This window comes from Zalophus californianus, chromosome 10, assembly GCF_009762305.2.
Source record: "Zalophus californianus isolate mZalCal1 chromosome 10, mZalCal1.pri.v2, whole genome shotgun sequence".
Taxonomy (NCBI): Eukaryota; Metazoa; Chordata; class Mammalia; order Carnivora; family Otariidae; genus Zalophus; species Zalophus californianus.
In genome coordinates this window covers 76,762,627-76,790,541 of record NC_045604.1, presented here as the reverse complement: position 1 = coordinate 76,790,541, position 27,915 = coordinate 76,762,627, and the positions used below count along the sequence as shown (strand labels likewise).

Below are 27,915 nucleotides of genomic sequence, written 5' to 3'. Positions count from 1 at the left end.
TTTTTCGGTTTTTTAAATTATTTATTCATTGAATGATTTAAAGGTGTGTACCACTACTCCAGTTGGGTAAACCACATTGAAGAATTTGACTGCGGGTCTTTAGATTCAGCCAAATGCTTTCCATTAATTTTGCTCTATAAAATACTAAACATTATAATTAAGTTTTTAATGCTTCAGCCATGCTCAGAACACTGCAGTGTAAGGATGAACTCAACCCACTCATGCCAAGTTAGGGTGACGAGAACAGATCTAATGAGCCATGATGTCTAAAAGAATCCGAGAATCTAGCTTAAAAGATAAAGGGAGGTTCTGTTCCCCCAAAGTAAACTGTTAAGTTTTAAAATTCAGCCTACACTGTTCTCAAGAGACTGAAAAAAAAAATTTTTTTTCAATGTTATTTAAAAAAGTACCACACAATATGCAATCTTCCATGATTTGTTTGGATCTAAAATGGCACAATCAAAGGCTTCAAAAATCTAGCAGTCAGAACTAAGTCTTTCTATGAGAAGAAATCATTTCCCTTTCTACTCCTAGATCTTAACAGTTACTTTGTGCTCAGGGGGCACGGGAGAGAGCAATGAGACAGAGCACGCAGAGGAGTTACGAGGAGGTTGACAAAGAGCATTTGAGATTAAATGCAGTGGAAAAAAGTAACGAGTGCTAAAGTTTTTAAAAAGTTTAATGGAGCCAATAAGGCATATAAATCGTGTTCTGGCAGACACAAGACCTGCTTTCTCTTACCAAAGAAAATGGCACATGTTTTATCAAAATTTGACAATCAAGAGTAAAGGGTACTGAGATTAAGCGTCAGAGCACCAACTAAAACAAAAACAACCAAAAATAAAAAATTGTTATTCAACTGAGAGGGAGGAACTAGAACCGAGGCATAAGGGGGAGTATTATACAGCCGTTCCTCAATCTCAAAATCCTTTACGAAGAGGAGTTCCGGCCACTTGTGGGCAACGCTTCACACCACCAAACGCCAATTCCAGAATCTAAATTGACGATAGAAAAACAGCGGTAACTCCAAATGCATTTCTAGGCATGGTCCAAAGGGAAGCTTAAAGGTATTCATTAATACATAGGCTTATCTGTTTCAGGTAAAATGACAGATTGAACGTATCAAACAAAAACTCATCCACTTTTGCAAAAATTTAGAAATACCTCACTTTCGTTCCTAGTTTTAGTATGGAATTGACTTGGTTTTTTTTTTTAAATAAGGTCTAGATCTATAAGGAGTACAGAACTTCAGCTCACACATTCCATTCACCTCCCACCCAGTCAATGAATTTTATGGTTAACTCAGCAGTTTCTTCACAGAAAGATTATTATTAAATGGCTGAAGGAATTGCAAACTTTAACAAAGTGCTGTGAGTAATTACTGGAAAAACCCTTACACTGATTTGCAATGGTCTTTTCAGGATAAAAACAGAAGTTAACTGATACTGGACTACAAGTTTGCAAGGAAACATTTTCACTGTCCTACTTGATATATAATATAATAATATGATAGAATAAATTACAGTACCTGGCAGGCTGACATCAGTTCTTCATCTAAAAAAGACTATCATTCAGTTCAAGATATTAAAAATGAAGAGGAAACAATCAAACATGCTCTAAAACATTGTGGCTACAAAAGGTCTTACAGGGACTCAACAGAGGATCTACTCGGAACCTTTATTTAGGTCTACCTAACACCTAGAGAGCCTCCATGCGATTCCATCTCTTAGAGAATGACATTCCAAACTGCACTTGTTAGGGGAGAGGGACCAGAGAGTGCTACTTAAGTTGTGACCACATTATTAGCAGATAAAAGACCTTTATCTTCTGCCATTCCAATGGAAACTGCACACAAAGTAGGGCAATTCATGAAAAATGTACTACGGGGACACGAAAAGACTGGAATACCTACCCTCCCCCACCATCCATCTCCTCTCACTAATACTGAACCGAAAAGGAAGCCCATCCTCAAAGTTCATGATCTCTCTACTTTAGGTCCCCCTTGAATGCAGTCTACGTGTTTACATTTACCATAAGGAACAGTACCCTGCGTGGGAAGTAGTACTTGTCTTAAAACGGGAGTATTTTAAGCCTACAGGGTCAGTATGGGGGCAATTTAATAGTATTGCTACTTTTAGAGCACTAACACACACAAAGTGAATCCGATAAAGTTCTGTGTATTGATTCAATATTAAGTATTAATTGCATGACCATCATAGCACCTCTTTACATCACAATCACCAGAATTAGAAACTGCTTGGAAAACTGAAAACAGGGCACAGTCCAATCGTTAGAAGTCGCACGCTGTGACTCCCAAAGAGCGCAGGTGCATGATCTAGTGCTGCAAAAAAAAAAAAAAAAAAAAAAATGGAAGCCTGCAGATTTGACAAGGAAGCCAAATCGTGGGTTTGAGATAATTTTAGGAACCTGGCAATACTGTTGAAGCAAAATACTCAACACAGCAGGAAATGGACCAAGGAGAGGAAGAGGGGGGGAAAAAGGCATTCCATAACCAAATAAACATCTGATATTTCCTTTCCCTTTGAGAATAAATACAGTTAAGGTCACTTTTAGCCTTGGAACGGATATATGTTTGCCTATGATGATCTTGCTAATGACTACACGATTCTGATGTCCTCTGCTAGGATTATAGTTTTAGGAAAGCCATAGTTACAAGAGGCATCTACTGTAAATACCTAGAACTTCCTTTTATGGCAACCACTACAGAATTCACTTGTCTTAAACAGTGAACAAGGGAAGATGGCCTCATGTTTCCTTTGCAATAATATATGTTGAGGATCAAGTGGCTTTCAAGCAGCATGGTGGGTGTGAAAATGTTTGCAGTTTAGATCATTCTGTTGCGTTTATGGGTTGGTGAGTCTGTAATGACATCGCCACACTGGGCTGAGGTACGCTTTCTAGTTCCACCATTGTCCAAGTGGAGTGCCATTTCTTCTGATATGAAAGTGTTCAAATCGACATCATGGAGTCCATTTCTCCTTCGACTAGCATTCGATCCACTGCTTACATGTGTAGGAGAGCCTGGGGTACTCGAACGCACGCTTATACTAGCCATTGCACCACTAAGACCTAGGAAGAAGAAAAAAGGTTTTAGAGTTGCTCGATTATTGAACCCTCTTGAAAGCAACCCACTTTACGTTCAATGTTTCATAGGATCAAAGGATGTCTCCCTGTTTTCTTAAGGGGGGGTCACCAGGGAGCAGTTTGTTTTCTTCTGGAAAAACGAATCAATGGGCTTTTGATGTAGATGTTTTATTATTGTTAATACTACCAATATTTACAATATTGATAATTACCAATTACTGGAAGTATATTAGGTCGTAAGCACCTTGCTAGGTGTACACACATATCACAAAACCCTCCCACCTACTCTACTCGGTATGTATGTTACTTGTAGTTTATGGCTGAGGACAGCCAGGTGCTTGCTTTTAAACAGGTCAGTTTGGTTATCCAGTTACCATCCCCAACAGATCATTCCAGTGTGTTTATGTGCACACAAGGGAGCAAGCAATCATTTCCAGGCCTGAGTGGGCTTGTTCCAACTACCCCTTCAAAAGTTGACTTTATAATTTATCATCCAAAACAGTGCACTCCTGAGCCCAAAAAAGGGGTCATTATTAAAAAGTATGCTGGGAAATCAAGTACAGTCAGTCTGCCCTTGGACAAATCAAGCTATATGATCACCCAAGGTCTGGACTGTATTTGGTAGATACTCCTTTGGACAGCCTTATTACCATATATAATCCCTCAGAGGAGGGAACACAAGGATGGTATAAAAAAAAAATCCTGCTGCTTTCAAGGTTGAATTAAATCCAGAATAGACCCAGCACTCATCGTTGGGACACTCATTCCTTAGACTCTTGAATAGCTAAGGAGGCAAACTTATGTTCCACTCTGAAAGGTATAGGATAAACCTGTGAAAGGAACAAGTGAGGCCAGGAAACATTAACCATAGTGTTGAATTTGAAAACCTCACATCACGGACAGTGGATGTGCCTTATCAACTTCCCCTTACATTATTCTAGTTGGTTTGGTAGGGGCCCATTCTAATTTTATACTCTGTAAATGTGATTTAAATTTGAACATTAAGTCGAGAAAAAATCCTCCGCTTTCTACCACATCAAATCAATTAATAAATTCCCTTCGACATTGTTCTTACACTACAAATACTCTGTGAACATTCTCAGGCCCGTGGCCTCAACAGTCACCCTTAGGATGATCCTGTTCTGCAGCCCACACCTCTTCTGACTGCTCTCAAACTCCCTCCCTGGTACCGATCAGCCCCCTCACTGCTCTCCCTGTGGAAGATGCGTCCTCCCTCCCCACTGGTGGCCACAGGAAGACTGATCACGCCCCTCTTTAGCTCCATACTGTTCCAAGGCTGGTGCCTATTAAAAAAAAAAAAAAAAAAAAGACAAAGGCACTAATCTTGGAGCACTTCCTGTGTTAGGCGCTACGTACTTTTTAAATTTCATCCTCAAAATAATCCTCTGCCATCTGTATTACCAGTTTTGTGGATGAGAAACCGAGGTTAATGAGAAACCGAGCCCAAAATGCTCTAAGGTTAAGCAAGCGACCCAAGGTCACACAGCCAGTGAGCAAGAGCTGGGGCTCAAACTCAAGCACGATCTAAGATCTCCCCTTCACTGTGACCCTGCCCCTTCTTAAGGTCAACATTTCAGCAGGAAGTGGCGACAGGGTCTAGGGTCTGGCCTGCCTCAGGCCTCACTCAACAGTTAGCTTTTCTCCCTTCTTGCCCTCTGCACTCCCACCGGGAGAGTGTGGATGTGCGCTGCCAAAGCAAAGGATCTGCGGTTCCTTCTGAGGATCTCTTTCTGAGGGTCGGGCCTGTGCCTCCCAATATTTGCTCCTGCCGACTGAGGCCCCTAGTTCCTCAGCAGCTCCTGCCCGCTCAGGCTTCTTTCCTGGTTCTCCTACCTCTCTCCTTTTTTAGTATCTTGCTGGCTCCTCTTCCCTCCTGCTTGAAACTCTCCACTCCTTCCTGTTCTCCAGCCTGCCAGCTCCATCAGTGGCCTCTGTGGGCTTCTCTTCTGCCCCTGACAGGTTGGTGTCCCCCAGGGTGGTGTCCTTGACCCCTGAGCTTACCTACAGGCATCGTTTTCCACAGGAGCAGGCATTTCTCCTGAGCTCAAGGACCCATCCGTATTTCTAACTGCCTGCTGGACATCTCCAGTGTAACACCAAAGATGAACCACGCTTCCTCCTCAGCCCACATGGGTTTATTAAACATAAAGAAAAAGAAGGGAAAGAAACATCCTGGGCTCATCTTACACAGTGCAGTAGGATCTTTTGTCTCTTCCTATTGACAGGGTCGTTTCATCTCTACCTAATATTCGCCCTTGGTGCCTGGCACACAGCATTCACCGAATTCTGAAAACAGGAGGGTGCGTCAAAGTCCTGCCCATTTTGAAACCCCCTGAAATCCAAAGCTGCTGACGTTCATTCACCTCTCCAACACCAGGAAACAAACCCAGGTGGTTTTCCTCTCTTAAATCTTTGCCATCAAGTTTTAAAAAACTCAATTATTCCCAAATTGCTGGCATTTTTTTCCAGCTCTCCACCACAGTTTGAGGGGAGAGCTGTGCTTTCTTTTTTCTAACCTAGCAGTCCATAACCAACTACTAAAAGGTGTCCAAGAACTTAAGACAATAACCTTTTCATAGCTGTTTCATAATGCAGGAAGTCCTAAGGAGATTACACTGCAAAATGTGGGCCTTCTGCACGAAACTGGGCTACTTCAATAATTAAACTGAGGATCCCTTTATCATTTGAAACCACCAAGAGAACTCAACAACCCCCGCCCCCCCGCCCCAGAACCCCTCTTGTTAACATAGCAACGTGTTTAACACCTAAGGGACAAATACCCAAGGCTCACAGAATACTCCACCAGAAGTGAACAGGCACATCAAGCAAATACTTCTATTGCTTCCACTGCTATTCTCCATGAAAAAGAAGAGATATTAAATTATCAATTTGGTCAATTTGAAATTTCCCCAGTAACTGCTGGAAAATCACAATCTTTTTTCTGTTGGGTGTATGACTCGGGGCTTAGTTTGGAAGCTAAAGTCAAGTCACAATGTGCCACATTACCTGCTTCCTATCTACTCTCAGCAGTGAAAATTCTTCTCAAAGTTTAACGATCTAAAATCTTCCCCAAAAAGACTTTTCAAAAGTGTCAAAAAAAAAAATTAAGATGAACAACCGAAAAATATATTATTTTAAACAGCCCAAATTTTATTTTATAAACCAATGACAGCTACTGGAAGATGCTTCAGGAAACCTTAGCTAAGCCAATGATCAGGCCTATACAAGTACAGAGAGTCTAGACATGCTTCAGAACTAAAAACTAAGTTGTACGGCCCAAGGGCTTACAACTTAATTTCTACCAAAACACACTTTTTCAAAAGGGCTATGGGAATATCAATTGACAAAAGCAGAACAAGTAGTATGATTAGACAGAAAAGTCTCCATTGCTTAATACAAGATAAACTCAATCAGTTTTAGTTTCTGCATCCAATTTAAATGATTAGTGCAGGAGTAAGAAAAAAAAAAAATTAGGCTGATTTCATCATACTTTGAAAAGAAAGCTCCCACTGGAGCTAAAACAAAGTCACAGTCCAGGTTATAGGAATCTATGTTACATGGTCAGTTGTTAAAAGTAGCACATAACTATTATTTTCATACCAAATTCATGCTTGAGATAGTAAGAAAATCCTGTTTCCAGAATTAATTCCATGTCATTCCAGTTTCCCAGCACGGAGTCAGGTCACAGGCACGGAAAGATCAAGCGCAGAACCGGCCCACCTCCCTTCCTCTGTCCGGCAGCCCGTGGCCTGGGGGCTGCATCTACACTGTCTACTTGCTCCCCAAACCCCTGCAGCCTGCGAGGGCAGAGGGCCAGCCCTGGAGGAGAATACACGGGCTGTCATTACGGTCGATCCACTCAGCACAGGCTCAGGGCCCTGGGCAGATATGCTCCACCAGTTCTCCCATCTCCAGTATGAGAGTGGGGATTTGAAATCCCCACCATTTGAACAAAGTGAGAACTTCCTGACTGGAACCCCAGGACACTGGCATTCTTGCATTTCAAATGAACTGCGCTATTCAAGTGGGTAGCGCTCCCTTTGCAGAGTGGTGTTCTGAGGTTTTAAGCAAGCAAGCACTTGTGTGTAAAATGTCGTGTTTAAATGCACCAGGGAAGGAGTTCAAATCATGGAAAAAGGAATTCTACTAAGATTTTAGTAATTTGAAGTAGATACCACTCCCCACCCCAATATGTAAATTGTAATACTGAATTTTTATTGAAGTAAAGCACACTAAATCAAACCAATTACAAAGATACATGTGTCACACCAAGAAAACATTTTCAGTTATGCTGACAGCCCAATGCTTTCAAATTTTTCAAAGACAGTTTTAATGCCATGGGAAAAATGCTCACGACGTTAAAATGAAAAAAGCAAGATACAGTACCATATATGCAGTATGATCTCAACTATGAAATAGTTTTAATATTTATACATTGAAAAAAAGACTGAAAGAAAATGCACCAAACATTTAACTGTAGTTATCTCTATATAGTGGGATAACAAGATACTGAATTTTTTACTTTTCGGAAATTTTCAAACTTTCCAAGAGACTGGTATTTATAAATCAGAAAACTAGCGGAAAAATTAAACTCAAATGTTAAAGTGCTTCATAACTACCAGTACTAGGTGAGTAAACTGACTGAGGCATGGCTACATGGACTCCTTTTCACGTCAATGAGAAAATGTCCAACAAAATTTTACTGCAAGTTCAAAACAATTTCATATCAATGATGTTGGTAGCTTGAAGTCCTACCCCAGAAACTTCAGCAGCTAATATCTAATCTTAATATACAGAAAATGCCAACTTTTCATCAAAAATGTTAATGCTGTGTTAATTGCCTTCATTGTTCTTGTTCTCAAAAGCTGGCTTGAACAAAGGCCATAATTTAGAAATTCCAGCCTGCAAGGGATTTTAATTAAAGAAGATTCTGTGAAATAATCAATTTTAAGCAATTAAGTGATGAGATTGCTTTGGTGCATTAATCTCTTACATCTTAATTTCCAAATAAGTTTTTAAAATATTTTACTGTTAAGTAACTATCAACAGTTCTATTATTTCACGAAGATGCAGACTGCAACATTCAACACACATTTATTAAGTCCCTACTACTGTGTTCCACATGCTGTACTGGAAGTACAGACAGGCAAAAGAAGGGACTGTGACGGATGGATCAAAATCCCCCATAGGTCAGTTCCAGTTAGTCCTCTGCAACGGAAAGTTACAAGGAGTTTCGTTTATACTATACTTGTTAGCTATCAAATATTTGTTTCTAAATTATTTAGCTCTATGGATAGAAGGGGACAAGAGTGATAAGGAAAGGGGAAGAAACAGAACCAAGCACAAATACTTAAAACTTCTTCTTAAATGTACTGGATCTCAGGTATCTAGCAAATTCTATCAAGAGGCCTTGTTCTCACCAAAATTTAACTTTTCTTCTGTATTGCTCTAGTGCACAACACAGGTCCAAAGAATGTTTTCTGATAAATTAGCAAAGGCTACAAAAACCTGTGCTCAGGGAACAAAAACCCTATTGGTTCAAGCTGCCTGGAATCCACAGGTTTCCATAAACACCAGGAAAAGAAGGGATTAGTTTTATACATTGAGTATGACAAATTAGGAATTTGCCTTACATTTTTCCTAGGTAAAAATTCCTCTGACCTTTTATGATTTTCTGAAAAAGCCTTACACCCAGGTCCTCCAGATCCAAGACCCTTTCAAGCAATTTAATGATTTATTTGAGAGACTAAGGATAACCATGTAAATTAGCCCAGAGAAGACTTTGTTAGGCAACAGAGGAGGAGCCAGAAATGGGAGTTTAACAACACTCCTAGGGCAATGGTACTGGGTCTCAATCTCTCAATTCATATACTTCAAATGTTCTAATACAATTCTACCAGGCTAGAAACTCAAGGATATTATGTAACTCATCTTTGTATCACAGGCCCCTACCACTAGCCTCTAATAAACAGTGCTTAGTGTTTAGTGTTCAGTAAATGCTGGGCACTAGAAAAGGCTACAAAATGACAATATATACTTTATTTTTAAATCACCACCACTGCCACAGAAGGATTTGAACTGCAGAAATGAGAACTAGTAATACCACATCCACCAAAAGGGAGGGTTTCAAACTAAAAAGGGTTCAGATGGCAGACTCCAATACTTAGGAGCTGTTGTATTAACTCACTAAGTGCTTTCTTTAAAACGACAAACTTTGTTTCTTTCCTTTGTTTGAAATTCTCCAGGGTCACACTAAAGGCTAGCCTGCCTAAGCCCCTTTCAGTACTTACACTAGTGAATTTAAACACGAAAGGAACTTAAAACTGGGCAAAGTGAGATCCTAAAGCCAAGTGCCAATGACAGCAATTCCCACCAGCGCCTATTATGACACCACACCCTGCGTGCTAGGGGCCTGTGAGTGTGAATGGATGGAATTTTACAGAAGGGACAACCCAGGCCCAGTGAGGTTGGTTCCTAGTACCTCAGTCAAGAATGTCATCAAAATGGGGCACCTGGGTGGCTCAGTCGCTAAGTGTCTGCCTTTGGCCCAGGTCATGATCCCAGAGTCCTGGGATCGAGCCCCGCATCGGGCTCCCTGCTCAGCAGGAAACCTGCTTCTCCCTCTCCCACTCCCCCTGCTTGTGTTCCCTCTCTCGCGGTCTCTGTCAAATAATAAAATCTTAAAAAAAAAAAATGTCATCAAAATGACTTTTGGAACTAAAACCAAGTGTTTCTGATCTGTATAGGAACAGTCTGAACCGTAGCCAGGAACCTACAAAGACCATCTATGAGAGGATGTGAGTGAGGAGGCTTTAAATAAGGTATCAAAAGAGTGACGTCTGCCTTGGCATCCAACTGCTCCTCTCAGCCTGGTCTCTCACTTCCCTTCCATGAACACATGCCCCATTCCTACCCTGGACCCTTTTCACCTAACCCCTTCCTCAATAATGAACAAAACTCAGAACGAGGAGACCAGATTTCAATCTAAGGCTTTCCAGACACAACACTAGCTTGGGCAAGTCAACTGAGAATCTGTCCATCCAGCAGAAAGAGAAAAGCACCAACTTCATTATATCAACATGAAAAATGAAAAAAAAAAAAAAAAAAAAAAGCTCCAGATCCTAGCAAGTAACATAAGTAATTAACAGTAAGTTTTACATTATCCTTCCCCTCTGTAGTGACATACGTAATTTAAAAGGCCACCCTTACTGAAAAGGGAGGGGGAAAAAAGTATCTTCAGAGGCTACCCGAGTTCCAGGTCTACTTTTGCAGTGAAATGCCACCCAGAGGCAAAGAGGGCACTCATAGGACTTGGAACTAATCAAAAGTCCCCCTTCTCTCAAGGTAAAAAACAGTGTTGTGAAAGGGTAGGTAGGTACTTTGCTTAGTTTCTCTCAATCTAACACCTTACAAAGTATACCACCTTCCACAAAGGAGGAGAGCCTTGGAAAAGTTAACCATCTTGCCCAAGGTCATACTGAGAATATAGCCTACCTACAAAAAAGCCTAACTACTCTTTCTACTAAAGTGAACCAGAAATACAAGTCATGAACCATTCACTTCAAGCCTACTTAACGAGATTCACTTATGGCGAGAAACCTGAGACAGACAGAAAATGCATATATTGTCTGATGTCTTTAGAGAAGAAAAATCTTCTTTCCTACCCAACCCCCAGACCCATGGGGGAGGGACCACAAATGTACAAATATGGAGGCACAATGGTTAAGAGCATGCACTTGGAGACAGGCAGATCTGGAGTATCTATTCTACCACTTACTAATCTGTTCCACCGAAGCCAAATAAGCCCCCTCTCTTCATCAACAAAATGGCAATAACGCAAGGCAAGTGCAGGATTAAATGAGAACCTCCTTAGCAGAATCTTGGCACAAAGTAAACACTAACATAGCTGTAATGGTGCATCATCATCAAGCCCCGTTCAAAATCTTAGTAGTTCTAATTTAAGGAGTTTCCTTCGTAGCTCTCCTAAGGTACACACCATTCCTTCTACCCTCACTGCAGTCATCCCGAGATCTGTGATCCTCAACTCTTCCTAAAGGTTCTCTGGCCCCACTGTGTTGTATCCATACACATAACAGACCTCTGAACTCTGTTAACTCAGAACACATCTACACCAGGTTCTTTGCCAGGTTCTGTTAAAGCCAGAAGCTTTAAGACAAGGCCCTGCCCTCAGGTAGCCCCAATCTATTGGGAGGGACAGCCACAAGGGGAGAACAGACGAACAGCTCAAGGAAGGCTTCAGAAGGGAGATCTGCAAGAAAGCTTCATTTTGGAAGAGGCGCTTGATCCATCTTTAAGTCTGAGCAGGCAGAGGGAAAGATCTGGGAAAAGAGCATGGAGATGTTCCACAGATGAGACAGTATGGCTAAGGTATCTGACCCAAGGTCAAGACCCAATCAGAAGGGCCTTGCAACGCCATGCTGAGTTCTGACTGCAACCTATCAGCTGTAAACAAAAGTTATTTTTCAGGGAAGTGACAAGATGGGAAAAGATTACTCCAGTGGCCCCAGGAAACATGGACTGGCGACTGGGTCATCCCAGGGCCAGGACGCAAGAGCAGGAAGCAGATTATTCCAGGAGCCCAGTCCTCATCTCCTCCAAAAAGCCTTCTCTTAACGCACAGCCAGGCTGCGTAGTAAAATGTCCCTTTCTGCCCCTAGAATATCTTACACATACCACGTTCATGCCATTAAAATAAACTGTCCAAGTATGTGTTGGCCTCAACAGAAAAGGAAGCACTCACTCTTCATTTATACTCTTCCAGATATAGCACAGACATATATCCATCTGAATGGCTCAATGAGGAAAAGACGGGTATTTGCTAACAGGGCTGGAAGGGACTACAGACATCTATGTGAGACAGATGCAGGGATGCTGTGGTATGGACATCTGCCAGAGGACAATGGAGCACATGCACCAGGCAGTCAGGAACAGGGGCCTACAAGTACAGGACCTTGCAGCAGGTGGTTAGGGCTTCAGACCTGGAGAGTGTAATCTAAGTCAGTGAAAGAGCCTGAGGAAAGATCGAGGCTGAAAGAGCATATGAAGAAAAGAAAAAAAATAAAATAAAATAACGAAGAAAAGAAAAGCTCCAAATGAGAAAAGATGCCTGAGAGGTAGAATGAGAAAGGGAGACTGAGAACCACAAAACAGTCCAGAGGACTTTAGGTCCATCTGAAATCTTCTGTTACATTAAAAACAGGTGGCAGGTACTAATTCAGCACTTGATAACTTTTTGATGTTCTTATTTTAAGACAAGGATTAACAAGGCAAGGACAAAAATCAGTTTAGCACACACTTAGTATTTCTCTGACTTCTTGGGAAGTTTAATATCCAAATGACTAGATCCCATGGTACACAGGAAAAAAAGCAACCTATATTGCAGACCAGTGCCAAATAAAGCACTGGATGATATTCTTTAAGCCTCAATACCCAAAGGATTTGACTGAAACTGCTGGATAACCATTAACTAATGTTATGTATGACTGAAATTTTGTTAAGTCCGAGGCTGAAAAGGTACTAATCAGAAGATCTTACTCATTATCACACCCTCAGTGTCTAAGGAAATAAATGTTCTACAAGTATCTTACATCTTTGCCATTTTTCTTCAAATAAAATGCATATTTTAGATGTATGTAGGTGTGTTTGGTACTGGTGAGTATTCAGGAGCTGATTAAGAAAAACTATGGGGGAAAACTGTCCTCTCATAAAAAGGGATATAGGATGATGTGAGCGTCTACACTCATGTTTGCTCTTTAAAAACTTAGTAAGTATACTTCAACATGCAACTCTTTTCCTATATCCCCCTCCCCACCTTGTAGTCCAAAACCTCATGAATTTAGACTCTCCTTCCAATGCAGATCCTTAAGAACTTCAATTTGACTTCAACTACGTTTCACAGATCTGGCTAAGCAATTATATGCATTTATATGCAACTAAATCTGACAAGAATGTACCCTACTGAAGATGTCTCCAAATACATTTTAGAAGATCATCTGGGCAGTTTTCACTTCAATTTACAGACTATCCAGGAACTCAGATCACAAAGCCACCTGGTTACAAAGTTGGTCATTAATCTGTTTTATAATTTAGTCAACAATGCCCTATCACTAGAAATCATTCAAATCACTTTAAACACTCAAACCAGACTAGCATTCTCAATACACTGATGTTCTCTAAAACCACTAAGCACAAAACTCAGTGTAATTTATGTTTCTGTATACTCTTCCAAGGGGCCGTATTACTTGACCACAACAGTGTTTTAACTACGGGAATTCAGTGTAGGAGCCTTAGGAGTTAAGAGTACACAGAGTCTCCAGTATATCCTGGACCGGTGCTACTTGCGATCTACTGAAGGGAAAGATTACTTTTCTACACAGCCTTAAACCTTCTTGAACCTCACAATTTAAATATAAGTCAAGATTTAAAGTGTCTTCTTAAAACTACAGTGTTACTAGAACTCCAAAAATTCAGGAAAAGAACAAATCACAAGCTTAACAGTCAAAAAAAAGGGGGGGGGCGGGGGGGAAACCTGGCACTTTTTACAAGGATATACAACTGCCCTAAGATTTTATAATAGGAGTGGCATTTGTGTCTTAAAACTATCTTCTAAAGTATAGTATGATACAGGAAAAAAAACTAACGAGAGAGGTATGGAATGAATCATAAATGCACCTAACAATAAAGAAAATCAGAATGCTTAGAGACAACCACATCCAGCCATACCGTTGTGGACAGGCTGGTCACCTGACACTACACACACTTCCAGTCATTTGTTCCAAACTTAATGGTGAAAGAGGTGAAATCTGTAACTGAGTAAGAACAGATCAACCTTGTTTTTGCCTGAGTTTGAGAAGTTCTGATGGCATGACTATTCCCCTACATTAGAAACAGCCAGCAGTCCTAAGTACTGCATCCACACATCAGGGATTTTCTTGCAATAAATGTTTGTGTTTTTAACTTATCATAAACTATCAGGAGGAAAAAACATTTTCAACCCCATGCTCTGATTAGGGTTTTAGGTAAAGAATCAGGGTCTGCCAAAGAGAACAAGAATCTGTACAAGCCTTAAAGCTTCAAGAATATAGAAGCCCTCTGCATTTCTATCCCACCCTTTTTAACACCAGGTTACTTAGTTTTAGATGACCTATACTATGGCCCAGAAATGTTCACTTTCAACAGGCCTCCTGACCTAACTCACTAATTACTTCTCTCCTCTTATATCACCTGCATCACGCATGTTTCCTGTTCAGTTCCAACTAAGTCTCATTACTTTGTTGTTCTTTTATTTTTACAGCAATATTAAATGTCATGTAAATACCTCTTCCAGCTCTACTTGTAAATCTGTATTAGAGAGGGACAAACAACAGACTTGTTGACTACACACCCCCAGGCTTCTTCAGTAATACTTAATAAAGCCCTGAGGTCTGGCAGGTCTAGCCTGGGGAGATGGTGACAGACTGTCCTGACAGTCCTGACTATCAAAGCAAGGACCTAAGGGACAACAGACGTAAGCAAAGTCACTTATTCTTACATCTGTTCATTCCCACTTGGGTCATCAACTCTCACCCCCTTTACAGGCACACTCAGTAACTCAAGAGTGTCAAAGGGAGTTCCACAATAACAGCCCAACAATTACCTGCCTCACTTGCCTGCCACTGACCAGGCTCTCCGGGCAGTCAGTAATGTAACAGAATTCTTAACACACAAGAACTTCCTCTTTGACTCAGAATAGTAAGAAAACATGTACAATAGTAAGTGTAAAGCAGTAAGGTCTAATTAACGTTGCAAAAGATTCTGTTATTTGTGACACTGATAAGCTCAAACTAGCTTTCTAAAAACATTTTTTAGGATGGGCTAGCTAACATTCAAAAATTGCCCACGTTAAGTTCTTAGCTTACATTCTACTTAAACATTTCTAGAGCACGTAGTTACTATAATAGACAAAACACAGACAATATATCTGGATCTAAACCTAAATGTGAAAATGGGTCCACAGGCACACTCTTAACCATTTTTCCAAAGAAATATGTTTAAACGGCTTTACCATGCAGAGCTATGGCTTCCCGGAAGGGTTGCAAATCAGTCTCTACAGATGAGCTAGTTTCCGTTGAAGTAGCTCGGTTAGGGGACACTACAGTCAGTCTTGGGGGAGCTCTAGAGTTTCGTGGTGGAGGAACTTTCCCACACAGGAAGCTGATCAAATCTTCTCTACGAATAGTTCTTCTGCGTTTTTTAACCCAAGCCAACACATCCTTATTGCGTCGCTGATAGCCAATCTGAATTCCAATATCAAAACTTCGTTGATGAGTATCCACGCTTTCTGTTAGGAAAAAAGAACAAGAAAAAAGATACATGATGATCAGTAGAGCCAGGCTGCATTCTCTTCTAAAAGAAAACCATTTTACAAGTTAACCAGAATGAGAATCATGAAGTATGGGGTAATCCATTAAACTAAACTGTATTTCATCTACATTTGAAGTGTTACACATGGCATTTAATCTCAGTGGTCTAAATTCAGGGTTAACACATCACATAGTCCTAGAGCTTCTGCCTTGTTCTTTAAAAAAAAATAAAATTTTTATTTTTTTTTAGGTTTATTTAAGTAATCTCTACCCCCAACGTGGGACTCGAACTTACAACCCTGAGGATCAAAAGTTGCATGCTCTTCTGACTGAGCCAGCCAGGTGCCCCCCAAAAATAGTAATTTTAAATAGAAAGCCAAGTTACCATTTTTAAAATGTTATTCCCTTAAAAATCTTGCTAGCCTGTTTAATAATACTAATGATGGGTAAATTATTAAATGTGTATTAGTACTATACTCTGCTTCACCTGAGAAAAAAGGTAGCAAGAAGACCTTGAGGGGCACCTGGCTGGCTCAGTGATAGAGCATGGGGCTGCTGATTTTGGGGTCATGAGTTCGAGCCCGCCACTGGTGTAGAGATTGCTCAAATAAAAAAAAGACCTTGAAAGTGGTACTAGGGATCCCCCTATTGCAAAGAGGAAACAGCTACTGAGCACTTAGTAACTCTAGCAAGGTCACAGAATATATACAAGAGCTGAAATTTTGCTCCAGAGTCTGTGGTTCTTACCACTAAGCTCTACTCTCCTGCAGAAACGAGAATTCTCACAATAAATTCTAAGTAGGAGCATCTTATCATTCAACAAATGACTAAATATTACAGATCACTCAGGCTACCTGCATTTACCATGTCATTTTGGGGATGCACTCCTACTGACAAGTTCAGTACCCAGAACTGGGAACACACTGAAGGCAGCAGCAAACATTTTAGAAATCAAGAGGAAGAACTGATTGACTACTCAACACCAAAACCAAACAGCAGAGTGGAAACATTCATTTCCCTACATGTACTTTCTTTGTGCTTCCAGTTCCCAACAGTTTCCCGTAACTCAAACATTCCCAAAAGACCTTGCCTTAAAAATCTCTCAGACTGGCCTTCCAGTCTCCCTGTAAATAAATACTACCCCTGTATATACAGAACGCACGTTTTCAACAAATGATCCCTGACCTATTAGGAAATTTAAGTCACTACCCTTTATTTTTAGTTGAACTGCTAGGCTCACAGAAACTCACAAGTATACCTTTAATGACATTAAAGACAACAGTTCCATTTATCCCTGGGTTTTCTGTAAGAGCAAGAATTCTTCTGTAGCACAAAGAATCATTCCTCTATTACTTTTCTGGGCTTTTTTTTTTTTTAAAGATTTTATTTGTTTGAGAGAGAGCATGAGAGAGAGAGAGAGAGCGCATGAGAGGGGGAGGGTCAGAGGGAGAAGCAGACTCCCTGCTGAGCAGGGAGCCCGATGAGGGACTCGATCCTGGGATTCCAGGATCATGACCTCAGCTGAAGGCAGTTGCTTAACCAACTGAGCCACCCAGGCGCCCCTGGGCCATGTTTTTTAATTCCTTATCTAAAACACGTAACTCAGAAGACTCTGAAAGGAAAAGCAATAATAGAGTTGTGCTCCAGAAAGAAACAATAATACAGTATAGAGGATCCCAAGCTGGGGCGCCTGGGTGGCTCAGATGGTTAAGTGTCTACCTTCGGCTCAGGTCATGATCCCAGCGTCCCGGGATCGAGTCCCGCATCGGGCTCCCTGCTCCTTGGGAGCCTGCTTCTCCCTCTGCCTCTCTCTCTCTCTCATGAATAAATAAAATCTTTAAAAAAAAAAAAAAAAGGATCCCAAGCTGCATGAATTTGCATTATTAAGCAAGACTGTAAGAGGGCAGCACAAGCCGAACTTTATCACAAGGCCCATTCCTTAGATGATCAGGACTTACTGCTAAAAACTTTTCCAAACAAAAAAATGGAAGATGGGAGCACTCTTTAATAGTCAGCGGACGCCTGGGTGGCTCAGTCGTTAAGCGTCTGCCTTCAGTTCAGGTCATGGTCCCAGGGTCCTCGGATCGAGCCCACATCAGGCTCCCTGCTCAGCAGGAAGCCTGCTTCTCCCTCTCCCACTCCCCCTGCTTGTGTTCCCTCTCTCGCTGTGTCTGTCAAATAAATAAATAAAATCTTAAAAAAAAAAAAAGTCAGCTCCAGGGGCGCCTGGGTGGCTCAGTTGTTAAGCGTCTACCTTCGGATCAGGTCATGATCTCAGGGTCCCGGAATCAAGTCCCTGCTGAGCAGGGAGCCTGTTTCTCCCTCTCCCACTCCCCCTTGTGTTCCCTCTCTCGCTGTCTCTGTCAAATAAATAAATAAAATCTTAAAAAAAAATAGTCAACTCCATCACAACTTTGAGAAGTGGATTATTCTTATTCTAAAGACATAAAAAGCACCTTTGGAATGAAGTATTTCTCTGTCTGATTACTAAAATAATGGCCAAGTTACAATGTGAACCAATGGCTTCTGATTTCTCATTTCATCATAAACAAAGCAGGCATGAACTCCACTTTAAAGGTAAGTAACACTGGGATGCCTGGGTAGCTCAGTCGGTGAAGCCATCTTCTGCCTTCAGCTCAGGTCATGATTTCAGGGTCCCTGCTCAACAGGGAGTTTGCTTCTCCCTCTCCCCACCCCCAACTTGTGCTCTAAATATATCTTTTTAAGAAAAAGGTAAATAACATTTAAAAGAATAACACAGTACTTTCCAATCTCTTGAAGACTTAGATAAAGCCAGCCTTAGGGGTATATAAACTCAAGATGACCTTGGCAAAGCTGTTACCTAGAAGAGTGATTCTGAAAGAGCTGGAAGCATTCGAAGAGAAATCAAAGCTTCGAGCAAAACCTAAGCCCATCCCATAGCACCACAGAAAGGAGAAATGCAAAATGTGAACCTCAAAGCAAGCAGGTTTCTACAAACCTGCCCAACTGAAAGAACTGTTATACTCAAGCTCATAAGTGGAGAAGTGGGTTCCAAACAGAATGACCAAGGAAAATCTATTTTTTCAAGACCCAAATGGAAGTAGGCCCAGACTGGAAGTAGACAGGGGAAATGTTGGAAGCACAGAAGGACTGTAAGAAACAAGTCCAAAGCAGGCTTGTGCAGTGCAAAGCAGGATGAAGCAGGCATGTAAATGGTACACCTGGCAAACAGACAGCAAAACCTTCTCCCTCAACTAGATACAAAACTCAAGAGAACCAAAGGGAGGGGGCCACCTGAGGTGGTTATTTAAAAAACTGACAATCCAGGGAAGAAAGCTGGCTACGTTGTGGTTTGAGGACACAAGTCCCAAAAATCAGATCTGCAAGGGCCTGAGGCTTTTTTTAAGTAGGCTCCACGCCCTGAGGCTTGAACTCACAACCCTGAAAATCAAGAGTCACACGCTCTACTGAGCCAGCCAGATGCCCCAAGGGAGGGCGTGATGCTTCAATCACAGATTTGAACAAAGTTGGAAAATGCAATATTCCCTGGTTTAGATCAAAGACAGTTATCTGAGTGAGTTGTGATGCTCTTTTTTAAAATTTACGCAACCAAAAAAATTTTTTTTTACGTAACTGACCAAATCTTTTCTCCTCAGAAATTCTGAGCAAGTCTCAACATCAGAACCAACCAAGAACAAACTAAATTTATCAGGCATTCCAAACACTTTTACAAATTAGAAGGTACAGGAAGAGAAAAGCAGGTATGACATTTAAGGTCTTCGGGTACCTGCTTTTGCACCGCCTGGGCATAATTTGGTTTTATACCATTCACAGCACATCCTGAAAGCCAAATCCAATTACCTTACCACAGATTAATCCAATTTCAGTTACTTCCCTAAAGAGAAAATCTCATGTTGACACAAAAGCATTTCAAATACAGTCCTTCTGTTTAGGACTTTAAACAGTTACTTGGCTGAAAATAAAACTCTCCTATCATACCCTGAACTGGAGAGATGTGAATACGTATTGGAGAATCCTAGGCATGACTAGGCTAGATTTTAATGTGACCATAGGCTGATTTACTGTACAGCAGCACAATAAACACACACAAGGATGGCTTTCTGAAGGCTCTCTGCCAAAGACTGCTGTAAATACATCTGAACCTTGACAAATAGACATCCAAATTCTAGAAACGCAGAGCACAAAAACTGTGGGGACAGTTGTACGTCCAAAACTATTTTACTGAAGCCAAAGCCATTGTGGAATAGGGCCATAAGCTAGAAGGTTAGGCAAACCCCAAGGGCATCAAAATGTCAATCTAACCTTTAAGCACAACACATTCATTTCCCTGTTCAAGAAACAAACTGATGCAGCCAAGTCACAGTAGATGTCCCATGTTTCTTACGTTTTTTAAAAAACTGTTTTTATAGAAGCAGCTGAAATGGAATTCCAGATTTTTAGAAGTCTAATCCTCTCACCACTGTCAAGGGACAACAGGCACAGCATCACCTGATTTCTGAGATGGAGACCAAATGCGGAGCTTTCTTACATGATACACAGACAAGATTAAGACAAAGAATCGAAGAACCATTTATAGCTTTTCGATACTCACAAACCTTATGTGAGTTGGCCAGAGCAGACATCCAATTTCTTAAACTAGGAACTGGAACTGAGAGGCTCACAGGGCCTTGCCCAAAGTTAGATAAGTTGAGAGATTCCTCCTAGAATGTAGTTCTTCCCCAGCAAAAGAGAAACCATCCCCCCCATCCTCCTTAGAGGATCTATAAACTCTAAGAGCACATTGCTAGATCAAAGCAACATTTCCAAAGAATACTAATGACTACAAAATAGTTTAACTTAGAAATTCAATCCGCATTAGTCACCCAGTCTGCCACAGGGGAAAAAAGTATTAAAAATGTTTCATTAGAAACAAAGATCTGAGGGGCACCTGGGTGGCTCAGTCGTTAAGCGTCTGCCTTCGGCTCAGGTCATGATCCCAGGGTCCTGGGATCCGGCCCCGCATCGGGCTCCCTGCTCCGCGGGAAGCCTGCTTCTCCCTCTCCCACTCCCCCTGCTTGTGTTCCCTCTCTCACTGCCTCTCTCCCTGTCAAATAAATAAATAAAATCTTTTAAAAAAAAAGAAAAAAGGAACAAAGATCTAAATTGTAGGCAAAGTAAATCCATTTTCCAACTGTTTTGAGAAAACGACTCATGCATTCCCTGACAATGTATTATCCAAAAATAGGCATCAACTTCTAGCTTCTCAGATAATTACTTAATTTTCACCTAGCACACACAGAAAGGACAGGAGCCAGGGAAAAACTGTAGCAACCCCACTTGCCTGGCATCCAATCCTCATCCTCCCTCTCCTAAAGGTACTCCCAAGTTGCTGTTTGGACAGCTCTGGGGTGAGCTTCCTCCACATTTACTCAAAAGGTGGAACATGTGGTTTAGTCCTAATTTAATCCGCATAGCCCCAAACGGTAGCTATGATACTGGTTCTGAGTAAGCATGTGACCCAAATCTGGCCAAGAGACTACAGAGCAGGACAGTTTGAGCCACTGAATGAAGTCAATCCTACCCTCAACCTTCGAGTCAGATAGGAGCCAATCCATGTCCACACCACTGAAGCCTGACTTGTAATTTCTGCTTACCTGCAATCAAAACATCCCTTCCTGAAAAGTTATACATTAGAAAATGTCTTTCACAAAAATTTACAAACAGAATCTACAAATGGTGTTAGGAATGACTGAGGTCACTGCTCCTTATAGCAAAAATTAAAGAATAAAACTTAAGACTTAGGGTTTCTAATTGTAATCCATACTTTGGTGTTTTGAACAAACTCTCAAAGGTCAGTAATAGTTTTTTGCAAAATGGAGAGTCACAAACCAGCTCCAGAAAGTCAAATTTTAAGGAAATGAAATCCTACTACTGGTCTCAAGGTGGAACAGGCTTTCTCTGACCATTTGTTTATATGTCACTCACTCACCACCGGGCCCATCAATTTTCAGCACATCCTGCTCAGTTTCACTTTACGTACAGTCTAAAATGGCCACACTGAAGTAAGACAGCATGTTATGAAGGGATTTGGTATCAAGAGATCTCAAAAATAAGGACTTAAAGGGCATCATACCATTTTTATCACCTGTCAATTCTATTTTCATTTACCCCTCTTAGGGAAAGATGAAGGAGGAAAGCGCCACACCACAAAGCTTATTTCAACACAAGAAGAGGATGTGAGGGCGATCTGGCTGCGACATCTGTCACCCCACTGATCGCCAGGGTTGATTCGGCTGATCTGGCTGGCTAGGCGGGTGTCCCCTTCCTCCCTCATCGCTCCATGTGCGTCCCTCCCGAAGCTGCGTGCTTGGTTGAAGAGGACGACCTTCCCCAATAGAGGAGAGAACCGTTCTTCGGTCAAGGGTATACAAGTAGCTGCACTCCCCTGCTAGAACCTCCAAACAAGCTCAACACAAGAAATGCAAAGACAAAAAATAACCTAGAGTTTCTTCCATCTTAAGGACTGCCCATAGCCAGAAACACCTAGAAAACAGAACTTAAAACACCAACAAGGTCAGGGCACGTGGGTGGCTCAGTTGGCTGGGCGACTGCCTTCGGCTCAGGTCATGATCCCAGAGTCCTGGGATCGAGTCCCACATCGGGCTCCCGGCTCAGCGGGGAGCCTGCTTCTCCCTCTGACCCTCTCCCCTCTCATACTGTTTCTCTCTCTCAAATTAATAAATAAAATCTTAAAAAAAAAAAACCAACAAGGTCAGTGCTTGGAATACTCACCATATACCTGCATTAAACTCAGATCTTGTCCTCTAAAGTAGGGGTAACTTATCCCCAGTTTCAGTTGAGAGAATGAAAAGAACACCATGGTGCAGCACCTAGCTCCATCATCTGCCTCCAGGACCACACAGCTAAGTAATGACAGGCCAAAACCAGAACTGAGACCATCTAGCAGTAGACACCATTCTAACAATGCTGGCCTTCTTCAAACACTGCTAAAGTACAGATGTTCCCTGGGCACATGCTGCTCAGGGAGTGAACCAGGAACATCTTTCACACAAACAGTATCAAGAGAAAGCTCTCAACATATGTGACACTACTCAGCATGCAACAAAGGTCTCAAATGCAGTTTTTAAAAGTGGAGGCAGGGGAGCCTGGCTGGCTCAGATGGTAAAGCATGTGACTCTTGATCTCAGGGTCGTGAGTTCAAGCCCCCACGATGGATGTAGAGCTTACTTAAAAAAAAAAAAATTTTTTTGAATTAAAAATACTTTTTAAAGACTAACTAATTAATTAAAAGTGGAGGCAAAGAAATGGAACTTAGCATAAAATAAAAGTCAAAGAAGAAAAAAACATTAAAAACCTGAGAAAAAGAACCATTAGGTAAGTGCTGAGAAATGACCCTATGGGGTATGATCAAGCACTGGGTCAAGGACACTGCTGAAGAGCTAAGGTATCAGCACCCACCTCAGGCTGACCACTGGGGCTCCTAAGATAGCCTTGTCCCAAAGGACAACCACCAGTCCAACCTCTCTTCTGAGCAAGGAACCCCAAACAGAAGGAATTTAGCATTAAACAAGGAGAATAATTTCCTAATAAGCAGTCAGGAGACAGAGATAACAATTGGCACCCAGGAAAATGCAAGGAGGGGGCTTTAAAAAGCAAACCACTAGGTGTGGCCAATTATTTCCCAGGTAAGCATGAACCCAGGCTAAATTAAAACCACCTCAGTAACTTTTCACTCCCCTCTTCAGTCGCAGTTATCAAAAAATCTACTAGGCCAGGAAGAGAACATAAATGAAACCTAAACAAACATCACCCTCTTTAGATTTACCAAATCAAGGTAGAAACAAGAACCAGCAACCAAGATTTTCTCCTCCCCTTTCCAAAAGAGAATACCAAACTTTGGCCCTACAACAGGGAGTAGAAGGAACCACACACTTCATTTTGCTGAATTCTGTCCACAGTGAGGGAACAAACTCACTCTCCTCTAAATCCTTCCAGCCAAACCAAATAACTGAGTGTTCAACTTTTAAAAGCCCATAAGCAATCAAAAGGGGCCATCAGCTAGGCTTTTACCTCCATTCTGAACTTCCCCTGTGTTCCTTTTAGGAGTTATCAAGAACCTCTCCCCAGTCTGCAAAATGAGCCGTTTTTAGCTTGCCAGATAAGCATGTAATCAGACAAAATAGAGAAGCACTGCCCACTTAAAGAGAGCCCTCCAAATTTACAAGCCCTCCCCCTTGTAAATTACATGTAAATATTTAATCAGAGCTATGAACAATGACTTAGATTTACCACTACTTAAGGCTGCAGGCACTGGTGACACTACCTTGCTTACTGTACTGGTTCTATTTAAGGTATCTAATTATTCCTACAGCTGTAGTCCTGTTCTCCAAAGACTTCACCCTGAAAAAGAGCAACGTGAGTGTATCTGCAGAGCATTATCTCCTCTCCTTCAATCAGATAATCTGAGTACCTTGCTACACTACCAAATTCCACAAACGACAACTTACCTTTCCTACCAGGTAAAAAAGGATGCATTTACTTTTACAAAAATAGGATGTAAAATAAAACCAGTTCTAACAATCTAACACATTTGCAATAACAAGAACATGTGATTTTCATTTTTTTAAAAATGTCTCTCATTAAATCTTCTGAACAAAGAAAACTAATAAATTATAAAAAGCAATTTCAAATCAAGCAATCCAATTTGGGATTTCAGAGTTCAGCTTCTGAATCCATCTTCTTATATGAAACACTACAGAAAAGTGTCAGCTTTAGTCCTAAAAAGACACATTGTAACAGTACACAACAGAACCAAAAATTAAACAGAGTACCTAAAAAATGTTCCTACTTTTGTATGGCCTCGGCAGAGAGAGGCATACAAAAGCCACCAAAAATGGTGCCATCCCCCACTTCAAGCAAAAATCAATTGCAACAAACAAATGGACAGACTGTAGCACCCCACAGACAACAGAATGCTACTCAAGAAAAAAAAAAAAAAAAGGTTGGGGTGGGGGAGAGGGCCAAAATGGACACTGAGCTGCTTATTAACACCAGCAGCATGAACTCCTTGGATCAATCTCAGAAACATGGGAAGGGAACGAAGCCAGGCCCAAAAAACTGTGCCATAGGCTGTATGTATTCAAGACCTTATGGAAACAGGAAACCATATATATATATGGCAATTACATCAGTGGTGCCAGGGGCTTGGGCTGGAGGTAGATGCTCTATGTCTTCACAGTACGTTTGTCAAATTCAAGCTATGATTCTTAAAAAGGTGATTATGCAGTATCCAAATTATACTCCAAGAAATTAGTTTTTAAAACTTTTTTTTTTATATTTTATTTGTCAGACAGAGAAAGCACAAGCAGGGGAAGCAGCAGGCAGAGGGAGAAGGGGGCTCCCCGCTGAGCAAGAAGCCCGCGGTGGAACTGGGATCATGACCTGAGCCAAGGGCAGATGCTTATCTAACTGAGCCACCCAGGGCCCCCAAAACAAGTTTTAAGCATTATTCAAAATTGGATGAAACCAAGAGCCAATCCAGACAATGCTGAAGACCCTCAAGCACTGATGATGTTAGAGTAATTTACTCAAGAGTCAAAATTTAAGAAACTCAGCTACATAAAATCAAAGTTGACCACTGGGGCACCATCTGTGTTTCCCCATTCTACCAGGCGTAGATTGAGTTCCTCCTTCCCTAAAATCAACATTCTATTCACCAGTTTCACTTTATGTTTTCAAACTACTATCCCAAAAAACTGCAAATTCCACCCAAGACATCTCACAATAAATTATTTCTCCTATAGAATGCTACCATCGTTTGCATTCTTACGCAAAAGAATCTGAGAAGTCGCTCCACAGCCTGTTTTAACCTGTTCTGATCATTTTGAAATGCACAAAGTCCATTACTGTTACGCGCAGCTTCTCCAAGTTTGAAAGCGTTTAATTACATTTTTACTAAGATTAACAGTCAAATTCACATCCTTTCTCCATAGAAACCTTGCCCCAAAGAAGTATCAAATCCAAATTTCCAAAACTTCAAAATCATTAAGACACAAAATCGAAAGCCATGGTTACTGAGAGAGCACAATGAACAAGAACATTCACTGACATAACTTCATGTCAAGGGGAGGGGAGAGGATTAGCTCCAGAAAGACGCTACCATAAAACACAAATCAATGCAAACTCTGATCACACATTTCCTGCCAACACTATACACTCGGATACGCCGTAGTTTTGAAAGCAAGTATTTGAAGTTGCTAGGAAAGAGCAGTATGTTAATGTGCACGGTTTATTCCAATCAGCTAGTTTTCAACGGACTTAAACGCCACGAAAATACCTTGGTCTAAACCGCCTAACTCAAAGACTCTTCTGGGAGGTGTTCACCTCTCTGTGGCAAAAGAAACCCCCTTCTTCCCTGGGTGCCCTCTCCAGTGAGAAGAAACACGCCTCACTCGTCTCCCAGCTCAGGGCTTCTCAACCTCCGCACTACTGGCATTTGGGGCGGGGAAGCCTGCCTTGTTGCAAGGCCGGATATTCAGCAGCCCCCTCTTCGGGATGACATTCAAAACTGCCCCCAGTGTCAAACGTGCCCGGGGGGAGGTCGGGGGGGGTGGGAGGGGTCAAACGCCCCGACCGAGATGCAGGATCTAGCTAGACCACCCCGGGAGTTCTCAACCAACGAAGTTTCCGGGGCACTTGGTGGCTGGACTCCGCAGCAGCAAAGGCTCCGACAGTCTGAATCCGGGAAAGGGCGTCTAATACCCTCGCGGCGCAAGGCTCAAACCCTGACGCAGGCTGCCCTTCCTCTTAGCCGACAATGCAGCAAGGTTATCTTTACCTTTGTAGAGATTGGTGACGGCGGTGGCTGCGTTTTGGAAGGGGACCCAGAGAGAAAGTCCTGGTTGCTGACACACTCGGTCTGAAAAAGCGGGGAGGGAGGGAAAAAAAAAAAAAAAAACACAAAAGACACAGAAAGAGAGACAGAGACAGAAAGATATGTTATTTGGGCGTCAATCACTCCGGAACGGCCATATTAGGTTTCGCCATTTTGTTCCAGGGCTTCAGGATCCCACTCTCAAGTGCGAGGACTGCAGAAAGGGGGTCGCGACGGGGGCCAGGGCGAGCCACGAGGCCCAGAGGCGCAGCCCCAGGACCGACCGCGGCCGATGGAAGCGCCCCCTCCCAGTCTCCGCCCCGAGGCCCGCTCCGGGCACAATGGGCCGGCCTCGCCGCCTCACTTCGCCATTTTGTGACCGGGGGCCCCTCCCCTGTCCTCCCGGCCCGGGGGCGCCGGCAGCCGGGCCCCAGCAGCGGGCGGGCCCCCGAGAGCGGCCCCAAACGGGGGCGCCCCCAGCGCCAGCCCCCCGCTCGGCCGCGGCTGCCCGCCGGGCCCGCCCCCCGCGCCGCCATCTTGTGGGGAGGGGGCGGCGGGGCGGCTGTGGCGCGGAGGCCCGGCCCGACCCGGCCCGGCGGGCGGGTGGGCGGACGGCCGCCCTCGGGGCTCCCCGCCGACCCGCAGACCCCGAGGCGGCGTCGGCAGCGGGGCGGCGACAGCGGCAAGATGGCGGCGGCGGGCCTCACCTTTGTAGAGCTGAGCCACGGCGGTGGCCGAGTTCTGGAAGAGGTGCCACAGCTTCTGCTGCTTGTGCTCAGGCTGCGCGGCGGCCGCCGCTTCCTCCTGCAGCTCGGGGGACAGCTGCTCGTCCTGCTCGGCCTCAGCCAGGCACTGCCGCTCCCACTTGGAGAACCAGTGTTCCGGCCCGTGCTCCTGGATCTCGGCCTCGCCCTCCTCCTTCCGCTCCTCCATCCTCCGCGGCCTCCCGCGGCCTCGCCGCCGCCGCCGCCGCGTCCTCCTCAGGCGGGGCCCCCGCGGGAGCGTCGTCGTCGAGCGGCCCGGCGGCGGGGCCCAGCGGCCGGCGGCAGCTCCTCGCGGCGGCCCAGGCCTCCTGCACCCCGACGGGCTGCGAGACCCGCCCCGCGGCCCCGCGCTGTCCGGGACGACCCCCGCCCCGGGCCTCCCCACCCCCGGGCCCCGCCGAAGGTCGCCGCGGCCTGGACGACCGCCGCCGCCCCTCGCCTCGCCGGCCCGAGCCCGTCTATCGCCTGCCCATGGCGCCGCGGCCCCCCTAGGGCCGCCGCCGCTGACCGCCGAACCCTCCGCGCAACACGGCCTGCACAGCCGAGCCCACCCCGAACACTGAAGAACGTCGTCGTCGCTACCACCGTCGACGCCTCTGCGGCTGCTGGTCCCCGCCCTCCCCCGCCCACATGCTGACTGGTGAAGCACCGCCCACTCGGCCTCGGTTCCCCTGCCCGGTTGGGGCGCGCCCGCTCCGAGCGCCCTCATTGGTCCGATCCGACCGGTTTCTCGTGCCGGCCTCTGGACGCAGCACCATGATTGGCTCACCGTCCTGTCTGCCTGACG

The 27,915-nt window shown here is 43.3% G+C and overlaps 1 protein-coding gene across 2 annotated transcripts; it reads right to left on the bottom strand.

Annotated features, from left to right (window-relative positions):
- On the bottom strand, nt 1-27,759 carry C10H16orf72 (chromosome 10 C16orf72 homolog). 2 transcript variants are annotated; one of them, XR_003523158.2, is made up of 5 exons: nt 27,072-27,759; nt 26,329-26,409; nt 15,191-15,466; nt 1,529-3,090; nt 1-995 (listed from the first exon to the last, which is right to left on the bottom strand). XR_003523158.2 is itself a non-coding variant. In XM_027612434.2 (4 exons), the coding sequence occupies exons 1-4, from the start codon at nt 27,295-27,297 to the stop codon at nt 2,846-2,848; spliced, it is 828 nt and encodes a 275-aa protein (XP_027468235.1). In that variant the 5' UTR covers nt 27,298-27,759; the 3' UTR covers nt 1-2,845. The 2 variants fall into 2 exon arrangements, 1 of the variants encoding a protein (XP_027468235.1); XM_027612434.2 differs by having other exon boundaries at nt 1-3,090.
- Between the last annotated feature and the right edge of the window lie 156 nt (nt 27,760-27,915).

Coding starts and splice junctions, on each gene's coding strand:
- C10H16orf72 (XM_027612434.2), bottom strand. CDS start 27,297: ATGGAGGAGCGGAAGGAGGAGGGCGAGGCCGAGATCCAGGAGCACGGG. Junction 26,410..27,071: donor CGTGGCTCAGCTCTACAAAG/GTGAGGCCCGCC, acceptor CCGCTTTTTCAG/ACCGAGTGTGTCAGCAACCA. Junction 15,467..26,328: donor CGTCACCAATCTCTACAAAG/GTAAAGATAACC, acceptor TTTTCCTAACAG/AAAGCGTGGATACTCATCAA.